Source organism: Vitis vinifera, chromosome 16 (genome assembly GCF_030704535.1).
Source record: "Vitis vinifera cultivar Pinot Noir 40024 chromosome 16, ASM3070453v1".
NCBI classification, from domain to species: domain Eukaryota; kingdom Viridiplantae; phylum Streptophyta; class Magnoliopsida; order Vitales; family Vitaceae; genus Vitis; species Vitis vinifera.
Genome location: NC_081820.1, coordinates 7095627 through 7117035, shown reverse-complemented (window position 1 = coordinate 7117035; position 21409 = coordinate 7095627). Strand labels below are relative to the sequence as shown.

General features: G+C 36.0%; 2 protein-coding genes across 9 annotated transcripts in view; both read right to left on the bottom strand.

The window, feature by feature from the left end:
* Window positions 1–1936: 1936 nt before the first annotated feature.
* LOC100250925 (uncharacterized) lies at window positions 1937–17601 on the bottom strand. Of its 8 annotated transcripts, none has more exons than XM_002264785.5 (9): window positions 17380–17601; window positions 16941–17118; window positions 15990–16203; window positions 12439–12605; window positions 11416–11540; window positions 3666–3726; window positions 3099–3147; window positions 2222–2314; window positions 1937–2134 (listed from the first exon to the last, which is right to left on the bottom strand). In XM_002264785.5, exons 2-8 carry the CDS (start codon window positions 17103–17105, stop codon window positions 2238–2240), a joined length of 858 nt encoding a protein of 285 aa, XP_002264821.2. In that variant the 5' UTR covers window positions 17106–17118; window positions 17380–17601; the 3' UTR covers window positions 1937–2134; window positions 2222–2237. The 8 variants fall into 8 exon arrangements, with proteins under 8 accessions (XP_002264821.2, XP_059589617.1, XP_059589616.1 ...); XM_059733634.1 differs by having other exon boundaries at window positions 16941–17115; window positions 17380–17567; XM_059733633.1 differs by lacking the exon at window positions 17380–17601 and adding an exon at window positions 17254–17364.
* An 832-nt stretch (window positions 17602–18433) lies between these two features.
* LOC100256070 (uncharacterized protein At3g06530) overlaps window positions 18434–21409 on the bottom strand; it is an 81020-nt gene continuing 78044 nt past the window's right edge. Inside the window, exon 39 of the mRNA XM_010663957.3 lies at window positions 18434–18966. Coding sequence (XP_010662259.1) covers window positions 18736–18966 — 231 coding nt within the window. The 3' untranslated portion in view covers window positions 18434–18735. The remainder of the gene's footprint in view (window positions 18967–21409) is intronic.

Here is a 21409-nt window from a genome sequence, read left to right as displayed (position 1 = left end):
CTTGTTAGAACATTTTATCCTTTTATTTATTTTCATTAAAATGGAATAAAAAAAAACTTCATTAATTATCATCAATGATAAAATGTTAAAAATATAATTAAACTAAAAAAAAATATTGATTTTCATGGTAGCTCTCGCGATACCTTATTCATTTATAGTGTGTTTGATAGTGATTCTAAAAAATATTTTTAACATTACTAATATTTGAATAATAAAAAATTTTAAATATTAAAAACGTTTCCTAAAATCACTATCAAACGGACTCTTAATCTTAAAAAAAGCATGTCTAAATATACTTCAAACAAACCTCTCTAATGCTTAAGTTAGCTCATAAGCTAAAGAAAAAGTTTTTAGGAAGAATTTGGTGCATACCATTATTTATTCTCATTCTTATGCTTTTACATAAGATGGATCTTGTGACTTCCTTTGAGCAATCATGAGCCCTCTTTATTTCGGTATTTAAACTTGTGGTATCTCATTGATAGCGCATAACGGTTGTCAGGTTGACTCGCTGATGCGGTGTAATGGATTCACTTATGGCGACTGACCGTTTGGATAACTATGGTCATATGGGAGATGCTGCTTGAGATGGCTAGCTTACCCGGCACCTTCACCATGGATATCCACCCGAACACCTCATTGTCGGGTACCCACATAAAGTAAAGCTAAAGATAAAAGCTTCATAACTCAGAAGTATTTCAATTCAATTGACCTTGAAAAACAAAACTACATAAAATTTTGGTTCTATACTTACCTTCTTTTCATTATCATATGCTCACCTTTTCTCTTTTTAATTATTATGAATTTAGAATCTTAATTTTATTTCTTTAAATAAATTTTAATCCTCATGAAGTTATTATCTTAATTTTAGTTGCTATATTTTTAGCTTAATTTTTTTAATTAATATTTCATTAATTTTCTTTCAAGATGTTCTTATTTTAATATATTTTCAAAATTTTGTAATAAATAATATAAATTGTGTGAATTGTATATATAAACTTTATTAAATTAGAAGTTATTTTTGTAATGGACAAAAAAAAAAAATAGAAGTATTGATAAGGTAGACTTTTAGCGGGAAATCAATATTTTATTTTCTTATTATTTTTTGTTTTGTGGTAGGAAATTAATATTTTATTTTTACATTGTTAGTTTTAAATTTATTTTTAATTTTAATAATATTTTAAATTATTTTCTATTTTATCTTTAATGTCAACCAAAGAAGCTTTTATTCTATTTGAATATAAATAGATATATATGGAACATTAAATTATTTGAATATGTTGTAAGTAAAAGAATTGAAAGAAGATATCATATGAGAACAACATATTGTGTCCGAAGAAAAATAGAATATATATTTACATTCACAGGTCTTGTCTTTTATAAATACTCATATTTTATAACATTCCCTTTGAGATGAACATAAGAATATATCTCGTTAAAAACTTATTAGAAAAAACCTAATAGGAAAAGACCTAGTGAAGGAAAGTTAGAACTATCTGCCTAAAAACCTTACAAATAAAACCCAATAAAATAAAACTTATTTCATTAAAAGCCTTACCAATAAAGTCTAATAGGACAAAACCCGACCACAAGAAAAATTAGTGCAATATATCCATATTAGTATCACCCCTTTCATGTAGACATGACATTACATTCCTAAGCACATCCAAACAAAAGAATTGGAATCACCAAATTCATTCCTATTCAACTATGAATGGAGTTGCCCCTTTGTGCAAAATTAAGGACACCACCTTGTATATGTTGATAATATTAGTGCTTCTGAAAAAGGAGCTGTACACAAGAGAGAGAGGTTCATATTTAACATATAGAAAAAAAATTCCTAGTCAAAAACCTTTTGCAAGCAAAACCAATCCAAAAGCTACGTCTTACATCAAATGACGTAAGTGGCATTGGAAATGAAATGGGGTTGACTCCATATCCAAAAACCAGTCACTGGTTTAAATAACATCAAAATCTCTTCACTATAACAAAACCAGTAATCAATCTGTTTTGAATCCATCAGAACCGTACAATTGCTACTTTTATTGGGGAAAAATTTAAAGGAGGAAAAAAAAAAAAAGCAATATAATAGAGCAGTTCCTTCTCCCATGATGCAATGGCCTTACGAGTTGCCCTATAAGATATGGAGTTATGAATATTTTCCCAGAAATATTGTGGCGCATTTAGCACCATCAAAACTCAAATGTTGATAATGGCTCACCTAGGCCTGTTCAGTTTTATCCTCTCACTGAATCAGATTTTGGGTTCTCTAATGAAGAGAACGTGAAGTTCCCGGAGAAGATGGACTCCTTGTCTGCACATACCAAAATTCCACTACTTTATCAAACTGAAATCCTAGGCAACACAAGTTTTCAAATGGTAGGGCAATTATACAAGGAACATATCCCGATGAACAGAAATTCCACATGCACAACAGTTAAACCACAAGAACATTGCAAGATATACATGCGATAGTATATGTTTGGAATGAATCAAGATAATTTGATATTATCAACTCCACGCTGTTTTAATCAAGGCTAAAGAATCTGGTTCACTGGGTGAATAGTTCAAGTCTCAAGGTTCACTTCATGGTCCATGATGTAAAAGCATACAAATAAGTAAATTCATAAATAAATAAAAACAATAATTGCAAACTTGAGATAAAATTTTAAATACATGCAACATAATTCAATCAGATAAAGTATATTGACATGCAAAAATAAACATGAATTTAAGTTTATATACCAACAGGTAGTGTCCAAATTTTCAAACTCCCAACTGGTGATGGCTCCATAAGTGCATGTGTCATACAATGCCTTTTCTGGTTTCCCTTGCACTACTCCCTTTCCCAACATATCCCAAATCATCTATTCCATACGGCACCATTCCCCTGCCCAACTATCTATGGTTTCATTCATCAAGTCATCTAAGTGCAAGATGTCATTTCCATCTATTCATGTACTAAGCTCACTAAATTATTGCATAGAGCACACAGCAAAGTACCTTAGATTAAAAATAAAAAGAAAAAGAACAATAATTTACCCTCCAGAGGTGCATATACTGAGAAAATATATTAGAAAATAATAAGAGTGGTTTACCTGTTAAGGATAGGCAACTACATTCCCGACGAGCATACCTTGCCATAGCCTGCAGATGCAGATTATTCAAGAGTTAAGTTGTGCCATATCTTCAATACACAGATGATAAAGGTATATATGTAGATCATGAACAACTCACAAGAAAAACCAGGCAGACGGATATATGAATTTTTGAGCAGTGGACAGAGAATTGATTTTTATTTATTAATTTGTTTGTTTATTTTTAATAGGACTGTGGACAGAAGATTGATGTTTTCACTCATAAATCCTCAAATTGCCAATCATATACTATAATATAGCATGAAGTATGCAACCAGTGTGGAGACCACTGCAGCCCAACTAGTGTACCAATGGTAAAGCATGTCAGGAGGTCCATGACTTGCAGGTTACAATAATCCACATTAAGTGACCAGCTGATGAGGGAAAGAAATACTGGCATGGAGGGTATGGCTCCCACTGCAAATATTGCATTCCTAGAAAACCTTATGCAGTGTATTCTAAATTCCTTCTGGAAATCTAACACTGATGCAAGTTGCTCAAAAATGATGACAGAAAATTAGAACATGCCTGGACTGCACCTGCGGCAGCATCATTTGGCTTTGATAAACCATCATCAGAAAAGATATTCCTGCAACACAGTTCAGAAGCAGTGTTATGGGAAGCAGATAAGGTATCCAGCATCAAGAAATGGCCTTTTCTTCCTTTTTTTTTTGTTTTTTTTTTGTTAGATAAGAAAGAAATGATGGGTATGTTTGGATTTTTTGTTTTTTTTTTGTTAGATAAGAAAGAAATGATGGGTATGTTTGGAAACTGTTTTCAAAAATGGTGTTCTATTTTTAAGAACAAAAAAATAGGAAAACATGTTTGGCAATTAAAAAACAAAAAACAATTTTCTGTAATAAAAAACTTAAAAGGTGTTTTTTTATAGCATATTTTAATTTTTTTTTTCAGTTATTTTCACTCGTTTTCGAAGAGCTTTTTTTTTTAAAAAAAAAAAAAAATTATACAACTACAAAGAATGTTTGAAAGTAAAGCATAAAAGTTATTTTTAAAGAATATATCAAACAGTTTTCAAAACCTCTTTATTTTTTAGAACAGTTTTCAAAAACACTTCCCAAACAAAGTCGATTTCTTTCCAACTATGAAAGAGTGATCATGAAATCTTGCACCATTTAATTTTAAATATATATCTAAAGTAAACAATCAATGAGTCAAAGCTTTCTAATTTTCAGAATTCTCATAGTCAGCAGAGTTTTTAGTTATGCTATTCTCTAAAGTAGCTACATGGAAGAAATCTCTCCATGTCTTGTTGCTCGGCCTCTTTAGATAAAGAGGTTTAAAAACGAACACACAAACTTTAGAGAAACAGAAAAGACATATTTCTTTGTGACATTGGAAAACTTGGTTTGGCCTTATCCTAGTATCATTTATAACAAATATGATATCATACCTCCACATACTTTTTATTTCATCCTGCATCTTCTATCTGATGATTATAGCTAATAGTTTATCATTCAATGACATCCTAAAATTAGAATTTAAAAAAGAATTATAAAAAATGACAGAAAAAATAGTGCAAATATTTATCAGACCATAGAGGTTACACAGTATGAGGAGGTACAACTCTTTTCCTAGCCATAAATTGTCAAAGGACAGCTTTGCTGTCCACACTTCTTTCCTTATTTTAGCCCACAATTGTTTCCATATTTCTCCATTTATTATTCTGTATAGTTAGCATACATTATTTGACAGATTATAGTTTACATGTATAGGGCTAGAATCATGCGGGAATTTATTTGCTTTTATTTGCTTTCCATGCATAGCATCCTTGTAAAGTCTATATATAATATACAAAACTCAAGGCCAAGGTATTCGACCATTCACACGATATTTTGACATGGTATCAGAGCAAGGTTGCTAATTTTTCTTCCCTCAAATTCTTTTCTGTCTTCTCAGTTTCGGAGGTGCCTCTCGTGTCTTTCGGTCAAGTCTATGTTGTTCCGTGTTGCACCCAACCACAACCATTTTTCTCAGTATTTCTGTGGTTGTCGTGGGTCAATTTTCTTCTAGGATTTTTTTTGGTGCATCCTTTTGTCTCGGGTTCTATTTATTTTCTATGGATTCCGCACCTGTGTGTGTTAAGTTTACAGACACAAATTATTCTACTTGGGCATTTCAATTTGAACTTTTTCTCAAGGGAAAAGACCTTTGGGGTCATATTGATGGCACGAATGTTGAAAAACCATCCACTTTTGACAAATCTCAGGATGTTGGGTCTTCTCCTTCATGGGCTGTGCTTGATGCACGCATCATGTCTTGGCTTCTTGGTTCAGTGGAGCCTCATATTGTCACCCACTTGCGGCCCCATCGCTCCGCTCAATCTATGTGGGCTTACTTGAAGAAAGTTTATCATTAGGATAACAATGCTTGTCGCTTTCAGTTAGAACATGCGATTGCCATGTTTCAACATGATAGTCTTTCCATCCAAGACTACTACTCGGCATTTCTGACCCTTTGGCATGAATATGCTGATTTGGTTACAATGGATGTTCCTATTGCCGCTCTCTCAACTATTCATACTATTCATGCGACTACCCGGCGTGATCAGTTTCTTATGAAACTACGTCCGAAATATGAATTTGTCCGCTCCTCTTTACTGAATAGATCTTCTGTTCCCTCTCTTGATATTTGTTTTGGTGAGTTGCTTCGCGAAGAGCAACGCCTTAGTACTCAAGCTATTCTGGAGCAATCTCATGGCAGTTCCGGGATGGCAACTGTAGCTTATGCTGCTCAAGGACGCGGACCACCTATGCATTCTAAAAACTTGCAGTGTTTTCACTACAAGGAATATGGGCATATTGCTGCCACTTGTCCTAAGAAGTTTTGTTCTTATTGCAAGAAGAAGGGTCACATTATCAAAGAATGTTGTATTCGCCCCCAGAATCGTCAGGCCCAAGCATTTTAGACTTCGGTTATTGTCCCTCCTGTAGCAACTTCTGCAGCACACGACTCTCCTTCAGCCGCACCTCCTGCACCAGATTACTGCACCCCATAAATGGTGCAACGGATGTTAATTTCAACATTATCAACAATGGGGTTCCAAGGTAACAATTCTACTAAACTCTGGTACGTGGACTCGGGGGCCTCTAATCACATGACTAATAATCCCACCGCTTTGTGTCATGTTCGGCCCTACGCTGGTCAATCTTCCATTCAGACTGCCAATGGCAACTCTTTGCCCATAGCTGCTATCGACGATGCCTCTTTTAAGTTAACTGATGTGTTTCTTGCTCCTCAACTTTTCACGAATCTTATTTCTGTTGGCCAATTAGTTGGTAACAATTGTGTTGTTAATTTTTCTGGTAATGGTTGTGTTGTGCAGGACTAGGTAACGGGGGAGCCGATCGCAAAGGGACCTAAAATGGGGTGCTTGTTTCCACTATTTTTACCTGTTCCAGATTTTTCTCCACTTTCTTTTATTAAGTCTTTTGCTTGTAATAATGTTTCAGATCTTAGTATGGTGTGGCATCGTCGTTTAGGCCATCCCAATACTCAGATCTTATCTCATGTATTGAACTCTGATTTACCTAGTAATAAGGATCGTTCTTCTTTATCTCTTGAGTGTGATTCTTGCAAACTTGGTAAAAGTAAAACTCTTCCCTTCCCTTTGCATGCAAGTAGAGCATCTCACTGCTTTGATCTTATCCATAGTAATGTTTGGGGACCTTCCTCGGTTAGTTCACTTGAGAAATTTAAATATTATGTGACTTTCATTGATGATCATAGCATATTTACTTGGGTCTACTTTCTTCGCTCTAAATCTGAGGTCTTTCGTACTTTCACTGAGTTTTTAGTGTATGTTGACAATCAATTTTCTACTTCCATTAAGACATTACGCACAAATTCTGGTGGTGAGTATTTGTCTACTGAGTTTCAAGCATTCTTGGCTTCTAAGGATATTATTCATCAACGTTCATGTCCCTCTACTCCTCAACAAAATGGAGTTGCCGAATGCAAAAATTGTCATCTCCTAGATGTGGTACGTACTCTCTTGTTAGAATTTTCTGTTCCATCCATGTTTTGGGTAGAAGCTCTGAAAACTGCTACTCACTTGATTAATCGTTTACCTTCTCAAGTCCTACATATGGAGTCTCCCTATTTCCGCTTATTTGCTAAGCAACCTAGTTATGATCACCTTCGTATTTTTGGTTGTGTATGCTTTGTTCATTTACCTCCTCATGAGCTACATAAATTATCTGCTCAATCTATTCGATGTGCTTTCTTGGGATATAATATGTGTCAAAAGGGATTTGTTTGCTATAATCCTACATTACATCGTACACGTATTTCTAGGAATGTTATTTTCTTTGAAAATCAACATATCTTTCATGTATCCTCTTCTACTGTGGTCCTCCCCTCCTTTGAGTAGCAGTTCTCAGATCTTCATCCAGTCGGTTCTCGCTTTCAACTAGGTATTGTGTATGCGAGACGCTCCCGCCCACAGTCTCTTTCGGTGGCTCACCCAATATCTGATCCTACCACGCTCCAGATTCAGTCAGTTGCAGCACCTCCAGCACCTTTAGTACGTCGCTCTCCTCAAGTGTCTGTACCTCCGAATAGGTATGGATTTCCCTCTTTTAGTTCTGGCAATTCTATTTTAGCCCTTACTGCTGCATTGTCCAATTTTGATATTCCCACATGCTGCCAAGCATGATTGTTGGCGACAAGCTATGCAGGAAGAAATTGCCGCTCTAGAGGCCAATCACACTTGGGACATTGAGCCCTGTCCTCCCACTATTGTTCTTCTGGGTTGCAAATGGGTTTACTCAGTCAAGATCCGATCTGATGGAAGTTTGGATCATTACAAAGCTCGGCTTGTTGCACTTGGGAATAATCAAGAATATGGTGTCAATTATGAAGAGACCTTTGCTCCTGTGGCTAAAATGACTACTGTTTGTACGATTCTAGCTCTTGCTGCTTCCAGTGATTGGTCACTACATCAAATGGATGTAAAAAATGTTTTTCTTCATGGGGATCTTAAAGAGTATATTTATATGAAGCCACCCCCAGGATTGTTTCCCTCTCCGACTTCACATGTGTGTAAGCTTCGTCGCTCTCTTTATGGTCTCAAACAGGCTCCGAGGGCCTGGTTTGATAAATTCCACACCATTTTATTACAATTTTCATTCAGGCAGAGCAAGTATAACACTTCCTTATTTCTTCGGAAATCAGACATGGGTATTGTTGTTCATTTGGTTTATGTTGATGATATTGTGATCACTGGTTCTGATTTTGCTTTACTGGTCAGCTCAAAACTCATCTCTCCGAGTCCTTTCATATGAAAGATCTTGGGTCTCTCACATATTTTCTTAGTCTTGAGGTGCATCATAGTCCCTCTGGTATTTCCCTCAATCAACATAAGTATGCGAGTGACCATAGGATGAGCAATTTTGTGATGATGATTGGGTTAGAAAGTGCTAATTTTTTGTTTGAAGATTTAACATGTTCTCATCCAAGTTAAATTAAGGAAATCCAATTTTGTGATGGTAGGTTTGACCGAAGCCTAAGTGTGACCTTTTTGGTGTTGATTCCTAAGAAGAAAGGTGTTGATAATCTCAAGGATTTTAGGCCAATATGTTTGGTTGGAGGTCTTTATAAGTTATTGACTAAAGTGTTGGCCAATAGGCTTAAGAAAGTGGTGGGTAAAATGGTTTCCAAGCTTCAAAACGCCTTTGTGGAGGGGAGACAATTTTTAGATGCAATATTGATGGCAATTGAGGTAGTTGATTCAATGCTAAAGAAGAGAGGTTGTGGGTTGTTGTGCAAGCTTGACATTAAGAAGACTTACGATTATGTGAATTAGGGCTTTTCGTTAACAATTCTTGGTAAGATGGGGCTCAAGAAAAAATTGATTAGTTGGATAAAATGATGTATCTCTTCAGTCAGTTTCTTTGTTTTAATTAATGGCACACCTATAGGATTTTTACAAAGCTCGAGGGGATTGAGACAAGGGGACCCTATCTTCCCCTACTCGTTTGTAATTGCTATGGAGGCCCTTAATAGATTGCTCTTGAAAGCTTAGGATGGTGGTTTTATTTTAGGGTTCAAGGTTGGGGGAAAAGGGGGTGGGGGTGAGGAGTCTCTCATCTCCTTTTTGTTGATGCCACCATTGTTTTTTGTGAGGCCTCTCAAGAGCAAGTCACTTTCTTATGTTGGCTGCTCATGTGGTTCACAGCCATGTCGAGGTTGAAGATTAACTTGGAGAAGAGCGAGATGATTCCAATGGGGGAGGTGGACAATTTGGAATATTTGGGTTGTGAGATTGGGTGTAAGGTGAGAAAGTTGCCTTCTTACCTAGGGCTTCCTTTGCGGGCCTCATATAAGTATGCAGCAGTTTGGGATGGGGTAGAAGAACAGTTTCATAAGAGGCTCTTGTTATGGAAGAGACAACACCTCTCAAAAGGGAGAAGACTCACTTTACTTCGCAGTACTTTAGCTAGTTTACTAATCTATTTTATGTCTATGTTCACTATCCTAAGAATTGTAAGGTTGAGATTAAAGAAGATTCAAAGGGATTTTTTGTGGAGGGGAGGGGAGTGGCGGCCTTAGAAAAACAAAATACAATTAGACAAGTGGTCAACTGTTTGTAAAGAAAAATCGAAAGTAGGACTAGATGTTCATTCTCTTTCTTTGCTTAACAAGGCCCTTCTTTGTAAATGGTGTTGGCGCTTTTCTAGTGAAAGATTTTTTGTGGAAGAAAATTATGAGGGGAAAGTTTAGGGAGGAAGAAGGGGATTGGAGGTTGGGAGTGGTGAGAGATTCCTATGGGGTTGGGGTTTAGAAAGAGATTGAGAAGCAGTGGGATTTTTCTAATACAAAGATTTCCTTTGAGACAGGTAATGGGAATAGAGTGAAGTTTTGGAAAGACGGGTAGTGTAGTGAAGAGCCCTTATGTGAGACTTTCCCATCCTTGTTTGCCCTATCTGATTTGAAGGAGGCATGGGAGCTGATTTTTGGGAGCAATGTGGGGAAGGAGAAAATTGGAACTTTCATTTTGTTAGGAACCTGAATGATTGGGAGTTAGACGTCATAGAACGGTTCCTTTCTAAACTCCAAGGACAGACAATGAAGAGGAAGGAGGAAGACAGAGTAGTGTGGAAGGAAGATTGCAAAGGGGTCTTCTCTATAAGAGGGCTTTACTCTTTGTTGGGGACAAATTATGCCACCCTTTCCTTTAAAGATAATATGGAACTAATGGATTCCTTCGAAGTGAGTTTCTTCACTTGGGAGGCTTGCTAGGGAAAGCTTTTGACTTTGGATCAACTTCAAAGAAGAGGGTGGACATTGGCCAACAAGTGTGCATTGTGTAAAGAGGAGTCCGAGTCCATTGATCATATCCTCCTTCATTTGTGACAAGGGAGAATTTTATGGCAATTGGTGTTCTCCATTTTTGGTATTCAATAGGTTTTATCTTAGTCGATTAGGGAGACTCTCCTAAGGCGTACTAAGGCTTGGAGAGTTGCTCCTCGTATTTTTTGGACGATTTGGAAGTCAAAGAAGCAGGAGAATCTTTGAATGTGAGGAATTGTCATATCAAAGGCTAAAAAATATTTTCTTTAACAATTTCTCTATGTGGGTTAGGGTGTATATAGGTGGAGAATCTATGCATTTGGTTGATTTCATAGATTGGTTGGAGCTTAGATAAGGGAGGGAGTAATTTTTTTGTGTATACCTTCTTTCCTGTTTTTTGTTTAGTGCTCTTTGTATACAACCAGTGTACTCTTGTGCACTTTTAGCATTTATTAATACACTATCTTATAAAAAAAAAAAGGGAGATCCTCCAGTCAGAAGTCATCAGCAGGATTAGAAAGCCTATCAGGGCTTGCCTGATTCTCCACTGCCTGAGGACTGTTAAGTGTCCCAGTAGAGACATTCACTCTCCCTACAAATATCATCATCTGCTTCTTCATCCTGGCCCTTCTAACTGACTAAAAAATCCCCATCTGCCAATTCAGTACATCCAATATAATGTATATACAATGTATACTATAAAATATTAAAATGCACCTATTTTTTCAATAAAATCAAAGCTAAAAACTATTCTCGTACAGAAATTTATGCTTAATACAAATCAATAATTTTGTAATCCAGGTACTTGAGTAGACTGATTAGCAGTATGGGAGAACAGGTTATTGATAATGTGATTTTAAAGTATGAAGTAGCACATAAGCAAGCTTTCTTTCAACAGAAATAAGTGAGGAAAGTTGCAGCAATAAGAAATTCATATTTAAGAAACACCTGCTCATTAATATCTTACTTCCATATCACATTAGGCAGCTCATCAGGTCTAGCTTCCGGGAGCATTGCAGCATCATAAGCGACAATATTTCCATAGAAAATCTTTTCCAAGTCCTTCATCCATCTAGTCAATAGTAAGTTAACCTGCCATTCCAAAAATAATAAGTGGCATGCACTGAAAATTTAAAGCTTATTCAACCAAAGAGTGTTTATATTTTCCACATATGACCTATTCTATGATCACTTTTTTATTTTTTATTTTTGATAGGTAAAAGCAATTGTATTAAAAAGAAAAGAGTACACATGATGTACACAAGCAACCAAAATGCAAAAAGGCCTATTCTAGGATCAATGTGATCCATAACATGTATGCTCATCCATTGGTTCAAAGATTACCCGTTCAAGATGCAATAGGGATGATTAAGCTAGCAACCATAGTTTCAGCAGGTGAGGATCTGTAAAGAAGAAAATTTGAAGTTGGAACAAATTTATCATCTTTTAACTGATCCCCATGGTTTTCCTTCCTCTAAGCATATGAAGTAAAGAAAGATTGGACATAAATAAATATGAAAACTTCCTATGGTCAATTTTGGAGTAAGAACATTGCCAGATCTTCTCTATTAAATGGTAAACCCTGGCTCCCCAAAATTCATCTGGTCTAGGAGGCTCCAATGCCAAAAAAATTGCATACATCACATGATTAAATGTCTACTACTACATTTTCTTTTCCCCATTTATTGGCGTAATATTGTGCAAATCAATGTGAGTTGTCTTATCCTTTCACTATGTGATACAGTTCTAATTATTTTTCCTTTGGGAGTAGTCAATTAACCAATAAAGGTGTTCAACCTGATAAATTATCTTGCTCTTTTCTAAGAAAATGACTAGCTTAATTATAACTCATGCATGCTTTTCAAAAAGGTGTATTGATTTTTTTTTCTTTAGTCTAATAAAAGAGACTAATGTCAAGAAAATTTCAGAAATGGGAGCTGTATTGAATATCTAACAGACTCTAGTTAACATATAGGTAGCAATCACAAACCCCAGCCTTTGACACCCTCAGCTCTACATCATGATTATAAATCTCGTACAAGTATTGCCCAAATTCAACACCTTCCTTTCCATCTTCTTTCAAGCGGCGTAAGCAAAGCCACATATGAAGTATAAGCAGAGAAAATGTTGTTTTAAAGGTTTTCTCCAAGTTAAATGCTGCATATGAAATAATATAATTTTACATTAGACCAATATAGAGATTCAAAGCCAGCATGGAAAGCAGCATGTAAAATAACAAATCACTATCTACATTGTTGATTCCCAGAGAAAGAAAAAAAAACATGTGACGCAAACTGAAAATAAATACCCATTGTGCAAACTCGTTTACAGGATGGAAATAGGTTTCTCAACTAAGAACCAGATAACGATGTCTTTCAAGTTCTAAATTGAAGTTAGCTCTTCTGGAATTAAAGTGGCACAAATTCGATGATTTAGAAGTATCAAAGTTCTTATATTATGATAGGAACAACATGCAATACTTCATTTCCATCCACTGGTGTGGATTTCATTAATGGACCTTTGTAAAATGGTTTTTTTTTTTTATAGGTAAAAGGATTGTGTTAAATAAATAAAGTATACATGATGTATGCAATACAACAAAAGCCAGAAGGAGCGAATACATAGAAATAAGCAACCACACCCTATGGGGAACCTAACCAATCCACAAAATCTAACAACGACATATAATCATCCCCAATATACAATCTTAACCCAATCCTAAAATAGATATAAAAAATAACTTTTAATTGTTTGGTCCAAACTTTCACAATTCTTAAAGGCTCTCCTATTTTTCTCCCTCCAAATGGACCAAAAAGGCATAAAAGAGCAACTTTTCAAGACTTTTTCCTTTCTTTGCGAACTAAGGAACCGCCCCAACTCAAGAACACCCCTCTCACAGAAGAGTGTATCACCCACTGTACATCAAATAGAGAAAAAATCAGCTGCCACAGCATACGAGCTTTTGGACAATGTAGGAGAATATAATCACCTGTTTCTTCTTCTATTTTGCACATATAGCATCTGTTAGGCATCCTCCAACCTCTCTTTATGAACTAATCATGAAACAATATCTTTGCCCAAGTTGCTTCCCAAGAAAAAAATGCTAGCTCTTACAAGAGCCTAAGAGTTCCAAACTATACTATGAGGGAAAGGCTCCACTCTCCTACTTGCCAAGGAGTAGGACTTGACTGAAAAATCACCATTTTTTGTCTCCAACCAAACCATAACATCATTGGTACCCAAAGAGATGGAGTGATTATGCAACCTCCTAAAAAAGGCATCTACTTCCTCCAACTTCCAATCATTGAACTGTCTAATAAACCTCAGACCCCAACTACCCCCATCTCAAACATCAACCACCCAAGCATCTTTAGAAGAGACTATAGAATAAAGATTCAGAAAGGAATCCCTCAAAGACGAATCCCTACACCACCTATCCTTCCAAAACTTCACCCAGTTCTTTGAACCAACTTGAAAACTAGTTTTATCTTTGAAAGCATCTCATCCATTTCTAATTGTCGTCCAAACCCCCACTTCATACCTCTTTTGTGCACCAACCCCCCTCCTCTAGCCCATGCTTACCAACAATCATCCATTTCCAAAAAGGATTCCTTTCACTCATAAATCTGCAAGACCATTTCCCCAAAAGAGCCTTGTTGAGAATTGAAGGGCTTCTAAAACCCAAGCCCCCTTTTTGTTTTTCCAAGCAAACAACAGACTAATTGACCAAATTTGGCTTGTTAACCAAAGCCCCTCCTCCCCAAAGGAAGTCCCTTTGAATCTTTTCTAATCTAGTCGTCACTCTTTTAGGGATGACAAAGAGGGACATGCAGTAAATCGGTAAGCTAGATAAAGTACTCTTAATCAAAGTTTGTCTTCCACCTTTTGAACGATATCACCTCTTCCACAAAGAAAGCCTTTTTTAGAACTGCTCTTCCACCCCTTCCCAAACCCTAATAGACTTGTAAGGAGCACCCAAAGGGAGGCCTAAGTAGGTGGTTGGTAGGGTACCCACCTTGCAGCCTAAAACCTCACAAGCTCCTCCAAATTTGGGACATTCCCAACTGGAATCAATTCACTTTTCTCCAAATTAATCTTTAGCCCTAGAATCAAATTTGTAAAATGGTATTGAGCATGATATTTGAATTATTGGATATAATTATAGGATACAATGTGTTTATGTAGGTGTGAAAGGGGATATTATCTAATAACACATCCATTTTTTTATGTTGGAGAATGTGGATAGAAGAAAAGGGAACCCTTTTGTCCTATCCTTTAAAGCAACCCAACCTTTTTGAAGCATACTATTGGAAGACTTAATGTTATCAACATGGGGTTCACTCTCATCTAAAATAGTAGTCTAGAAAATACAAATAGAACTAGCAAGCCTTTCCACATGAGAATCGGAGCTGTTTGAGTTTTAAGATTACCTCTAATATTGCTGCCTTCCATGCCCTTGTACCATGATTGCCCAAAATTGTGAACCTATGATAGTAAGCAAGTATATGGCAATCTAAGCGTACACAAAAAACGGAATAAGGTTTGGAAAGCTGCTCCCCTATGCATTTTTTGGACATTGTGGAAGGAAAGAAACCAATATGCATTTGAAATCGATGCGATGTCAAATAAAAAATTGAAATGTTGGTTCCTACGTGATCTCTTAGCATGGGTTGAGATGTACATTAAACTATTAAAGAAGGCTCAATGCCTTTGATTGATTCTTGTGATTGGTTAGGAACTATGTTGTATGGGTTTGGGTATGAGTGTTAGATGCTAGTATGTGTCTACATGTCTGATCCTTCACAACTCAAATTTTAGGATACAGGGACTCGGTTAAAAGGGACCTAAAATATGGGCATGGGTAGTGGGATACTGTATGACAAAAGAAAAATCCCTTAAAAATAATTTATTCAAAAGCTCCCATTTTTTCCCTCTAATTCCTTTTCTTCATCTTGTCCCTAAATATTTTTATAAAAATTCATTTTTCGGCTAACTCTTCTCTTTCTCTAACGTAATTATTAATAAGAGGATATGAATGAAAAAAATCAAACAATCATATCCAAAGTCAAATAGGAGTGTCCAACAAGGATCTCATACCCGCATCCATGTCATGTCATGTTGGCATAGGTACGTTGGTTGAAATTAAAGGATCCGACCATCACAGGCTAGGAACTTGTTGAGAGAGAGAATTGTTTTTTCGTGTTCTCTCTTTTATGGCTTTGCCTTTTTGTATTTGTTGTATGTCTGGTGTACTCTAGTGTACTCTTTTCTTTTGTCGTTTATATACACCTTTTATAACCTATAAAAACATGGTGGCAAAGTCCACTTCTCAAGAATGTTCCATAAAAAAACAACACAAACAATTCATAGTCCTCATTCCTCAAATGATATGGCTTATTTTGAAGCTAACAAACTTTATGCTTTCTCAACTATCATGAAAGTTTGTGGTATATAATCTTTAGATTTTATAAGATACTATAAAACAAAAAAGTAAACTTTATGCTTTCTTACCCAACAGGAAAGCAGTAAGGAAAAACTCACCATTATATATGGCAGGTTTATCAACTTGTGAAGCAATTCGCCGGTATACCACGTTTGCCCCTCGAATAGACTTGCTTTGTTTACTATAAAACAGCAGCATTTTAAATATAATATGTCGGATACCCTCATACTTTGGCTCTTCAACTCTTAAAGGGGAATCTTGGGCCAAAGCCAAAGAACAAGGCTTTGACCAGAACATTTTGTTAAAATATACCTGTACAAAAATACTTTGGCTTTGAGACGAGACATTTAAAAGCATTAACCAGGGCATCATATAAAACATACAAATTGCATTTAATAAGATGTATACTTGAAATTGACTGAGAAACATGTGCCCAGATTGAAGGATTTGCATATGAAAAGATGATGAAAAGAAGAAATAAATATTTGAGTGCCTGCAAGAATAAACCCACTAGAAGCACGTTTCTGAATCACCGTAGAGAAGAGATTATTACATGTTATTTTTATCTATTCCACCTTTCTTTACAAGGTTAAGTAATTACTTTTCAAAGAAGAAAGATGAGCAATACAGTAGTAATAAGTTTCCAGGATAACCTGTATTTATCAATGGGTATATCCTTAAGGTGCATTTAGCTTGGAAAATTGGTTTTTGTTTCTGTTCAAATGAAAATCTTAATTTTAACTGCAATTTCGAAATCCTTGGCACATAAAGCTACCAGACAACTGTTCATTTGGAAATAAACCTGATACAGGAAAATGCAACATAAACACAATCAAATTATGGCTATGCCCATGAACCATCCCGACGGCATCTTCTTTTTTCTATGTCATATTTTAATTTAGGTTTTTTACGTCTTGATCACAAAGAAAATCATAACACGTTCAATGTTCAGAAACAAACACAAAAAACAAAAGAAGACGAAGAAATATACACGTATTCTCAAAAATCCACACAAACTCAAATGATGTGATGGACTTCCAAGTTCAAACCTCGGGTTTTCTGGAGAAATTTTTTTCTGTGGAATCATCAGCAGCCGCGGCAACCTTTGCATAGCTTCGGCTAGCAACAAAACAGAAATCTTTCCTGAGCTCCATGTTGTTCTGTGACCCAAGCTTGTAGAGACGAATAGCAGCTCGGCTCCATCTTGGTAACATTGTTAGCCACCTACTGAAAATCAGAAAAAAAAACCATTCAATGAATAATAATAACAATAACCTATTTAAAGGCTGTGTCTGGATGCTGAGAAAACAATGGAAAATAAAGAGCAATCGAAACGAAAATAAGCAAAACACACAACACTACACTTTGATTTGGTTCAGTTCCAATCTTCGATCCTCCCTAGTTTTGCTCCGTTTTCTCGGAAACCAAACGGAGTAATTTCTATTCTTGAAACAAATTTGAAATAGAGGAAGCAAAATAAATAAGAACCTGAAATCAAGCCCTCTGCTTCTGAGTTCTGATTCAGTGGTTTCGAAAATTCTTCCTCTTTCGTATTATTATTTTTAATAATCTTTTTCGCCTTCCTGTTTATTTACAACTTACACCTCTTAAACCCTAAACTGAGGGAGCAGAAAAAACTGAAAAAAAGGAAAGACAACATGTGGTGTGCTTTGAAGGCAGTCGTAGGCTTAATTCCTTGTATACGATCCCACTTTTGATACCACATGATATTTAATAATTATGTTTTACTTTTAACATTTTTATTAAAAGAAATAAAATAATCTTAATTTAGATAAAAATTTCTTTATTAAAATTGTAATTTCTATTTAATTATAACTATTTTCAAAAATAGTTTTAAAAATTAATTTTCAAAAATTAATTTTTAAAAATAATTTTAAAAATTGTTCTCTTATATTTTATAAAATAAAAATCTATTTAAAAACTTAAAATATTTTTAATATTCTTAAATATGTTTTAAAGATAATTTTTTTATAATATTTTATTTGAAATTATTTTAAATTATTTGAAATATTTATATAATTATTTTTTTAAATAATCTTAAAAAAAAAAGTGAAAACAATAAAAAGATTTTACATTTAAGAACAAAAAATATAAAAAAAACAGTTTGTGAAATGAGTTTTTCAAATTTTTTATTTTTAAAAATAAAAAATCATTTTTAAAATAGTTGTCAAACCTACTTTAGATTTTTTATCAATGTTTTCGATACCAATTACGACAATAGAAAAATTAAATTAAATTACCAACTCACAATTATGGAAACCGTAGAACGGTTCAGTTCACATGGGTTGGTGGTTAGACCGGCCGGTTTGGCTTGAACCGGCTTTGATAGAGAGATTGCTGCTCCTATGTTCGTCACAACACGAATATCGTTTCTATTTCGATTTAATTGGATATTTGTGGATTAAATTCAAATTATAACAATCAACTCCACAATACCATCTCAGTTGCTACTTGTACTACCAAGTACAAAATGACCTGTTGGTTGGTCACTTGGTCGGTCGGTTGAAAGAGAGTAGTCAAATTCAAGCACTGTCGAAATACACAAGTCTATTATAGATGGCCAAAAAAACCCTCAACCCTTTACAATATCAGTTCTTCAAACCTCAACAATTTGCCTCACTATTTTCTCATCAAATAATATTAGTTGAGTTCACAGGGAGCTGGAGTAGAACATGTGGAAATAAGCATCAAATCTTAAGGACCCTGCCCCCACCCCACAACATACAATACAAAAATGGGTGTAGCTGCATCATTTGGTGTACACCATTGACACATCCTTCCCCTACCTCTACAAAACTTGAGAATTTCTGCTCAATTTGTACATTACAAGTACTGCCCAAGGCTCTCCCCGCTCATCGACTCCATTTCCTTGAGAATTTCTTGCGCTAGAGATTTAACCGGTGGCTCCACGTCCTCCAGTAGTTCACCAAGGAAGGGTATGGTTTCCGCCAACAATACCAGATATTCTTCTTTCAGCTTCTCCACAAAGAACTTCACAATTCTTAGGCCCAAAATTCGTGACCTCAATTTTTCACTGCGAGTTTGCATCAACACCTGCAATACAAATTTGGAAGAAAAAAAAAAAGAACAATGAAAAAATAGGAGATTGATTAGTAATCTCAAAATGGACTCTTCAGCCAATCATAAACAATAGATAGAAACAAGATTCATGAAGAAAACAAGTGACAGGTTAGAATTGTGACGAAATAATTCAACCTTCTTAACACATTAGTTAGGCAGTACAACCACCTAATACCCCAATGGAAGCTTACCACTGATCCACCCCATGAACATAAAATAAAAATAACCTACTGCCTGGTTACAGTTATATCCTGGGCTGGATTCTCAAAAGTTCTATGTTGCTTCGACCCCCCACCCATGTCCTCTATAGCATTCTTTTTTTCCCCTGGCACCTTATATTTCCTCCATACCCATGCATTTTCAGGTCTTCATCACCCATGGAAAAACCATCATATACTACTACTTCCACTCATCCCAACTTGGTGTCATCTCTCTCTTTCTACAAATGCACCCGTTTATAACTTTGCATGGGTCAGTACTTAACCCTCCCAATCTTCATTTCAGCTGTACTCAAATTTAAACATGTTCATTAACTGCACAATATTATGTACCATAAACCACAACTAGTCTTATAATACGATTTTCCATTTTTATTGGTATTTATTGGCATCCGATGATCATACAACACAAACATTTCCACTTCATCCATCTTGCTGAAATTCTAGGGTATCCTCCTTAACCTCTCTTCCAGGATATATCAGTCATCAATTTTCACCACATCCACATTTCTATCCCTAGTTTTACAAAAATTAGGTACCAGACTTTTAGCCTTGTTTTATTAAAACATTTCCAATCAAAAGCATCACTTTGTGGTTCTCACCTAGAACTTGAGCACATGCTTTGAACTCTCCCCAATAAAAGGTCTTTTACTGTCTCTTCAAAATAAAATTTTGACAATTGCATAAAAAATATCATTCCAAGTTCTATATAACTCAACCCCACCCACCTCTTACTAGTTGACAAAATTTTCAAAATTTCGTTACATTCTTGGATCAAGTTTCAGCAAAATGGAAATAAATATAAAACCTAAAAAAAAGTAGACTCAATCAAATAATAAGCAAGCTAGATGTGTCCATATCAATTGTACACTTGTGTGTCCATGCTCTATTTGCATCTTGGTGCATGTGTATGTTGAGTGACATGTGTATACACACACCCACACAGAGGGTACTAGTACAACATATTACACAAAAACCATAACGTCTCTCTTTGCATGCATGCATGCGCATGTGTCTGCTTTTGTGAGAGTGAGCATAGTAGAATACATAATAAAAAAAAAACACATTCCGCAGTGGATTTATTTTTCATAGAGCAAGTGACCAAGTGAAAAAGCAACAGGGCACAAGATAAAATAACCATAATGTGTGTGAGAGGAGAGTTGCACAACACATGATAGAAGTTCCTCCGTTCCGTCCTTGGATGATGTGTTTGCTCGCCTCCTCCGTATCTCATCCACTCAGACTTTGCCATCTGATAACACTTCAGATTCTTCTGTGTTAGTTTCACAAACTAACTCTCGAGGAGGACGCAGTGGTAACCGAGGTAGAGGCCAACGTCCTCATTGCACCTATTGCAATAAGCTTGGCCACACTCGTGATCGGTGTTATCAGTTACATGGGCGGCCTCCCCGCACTGCCCACGTGGCCCAGTCATCTGATCCTCAGTCGCCTCAGCCTCCCACTTCCTCCACATCTCAGGGTATTTTCCTCACTGATAGTGAGTATGACGACTATCTCCGCTATCAGGCCACCAAGTCAACTTCTGTTGCTTCTGTTGCCCAGACTGGTAATGCTTCTGCTTGTCTTACCCACACATCTTCTCTTGGACCTTGGATTCTAGATTCTGGCGCTTCTGATCACATATCTGGTAATAAGGATCTTTTATCTTCTATTACTACTACCTCTGCCTTACCTACTGTTACTTTAGCTAATGGTTCCCAAACTATGGCTAAAGGTTTTGGTTTTGCTCATCCTCTCCCTTCCCTACCTCTCCATTCTGTCCTTTATGCCCCTGAGTGTCCTTTTAATCTTATTTCCATCAGCAAAATAACTCGCACTCTTAAATGTTCTATCACTTTCTCTAATAAATTTGTGACCTTGCAGGACCGGAGTACGGGGAAGACGATTGGCATAGGACGTGAGTCTCAAGGCCTCTATCACCTCACCTCGCCTTCACCTGCAGTTTGCATTTCCACTGATGCTCCCCTCCTCATCCACAGTCGTCTGGGCCACCCTAGTCTATCCAAGTTCCAGAAAATGGTCCCTAGTTTTTCATCTTTGTCGTCCCTTACGTGTGAGTCCTGTCAGCTTGGGAAACATACTCGTGTCTCATTCCCAAAGCGTTTGAATAATCGTGCAAAGTCTCCTTTTGAACTTGTCCACACTGATATTTGGGGTCCTTGTCGTACTGCATCTAC

Excerpts from the sequence above, each read along its gene's own strand:
- LOC100250925 (XM_019226064.2), bottom strand. The coding sequence starts at position 17,105 with ATGTTACCAAGATGGAGCCGAGCTGCTATTCGTCTCTACAAGCTTGGG. Across the intron at positions 3,148-3,665 it reads CTGCCGCAGGTGCAGTCCAG|GCTATGGCAAGGTATGCTCG; the intron begins GCATGTTCTAAT and ends CTGCATCTGCAG. Across the intron at positions 2,315-3,098 it reads TAGTTGCCTATCCTTAACAG|ACAAGGAGTCCATCTTCTCC; the intron begins GTAAACCACTCT and ends TGGTATGTGCAG.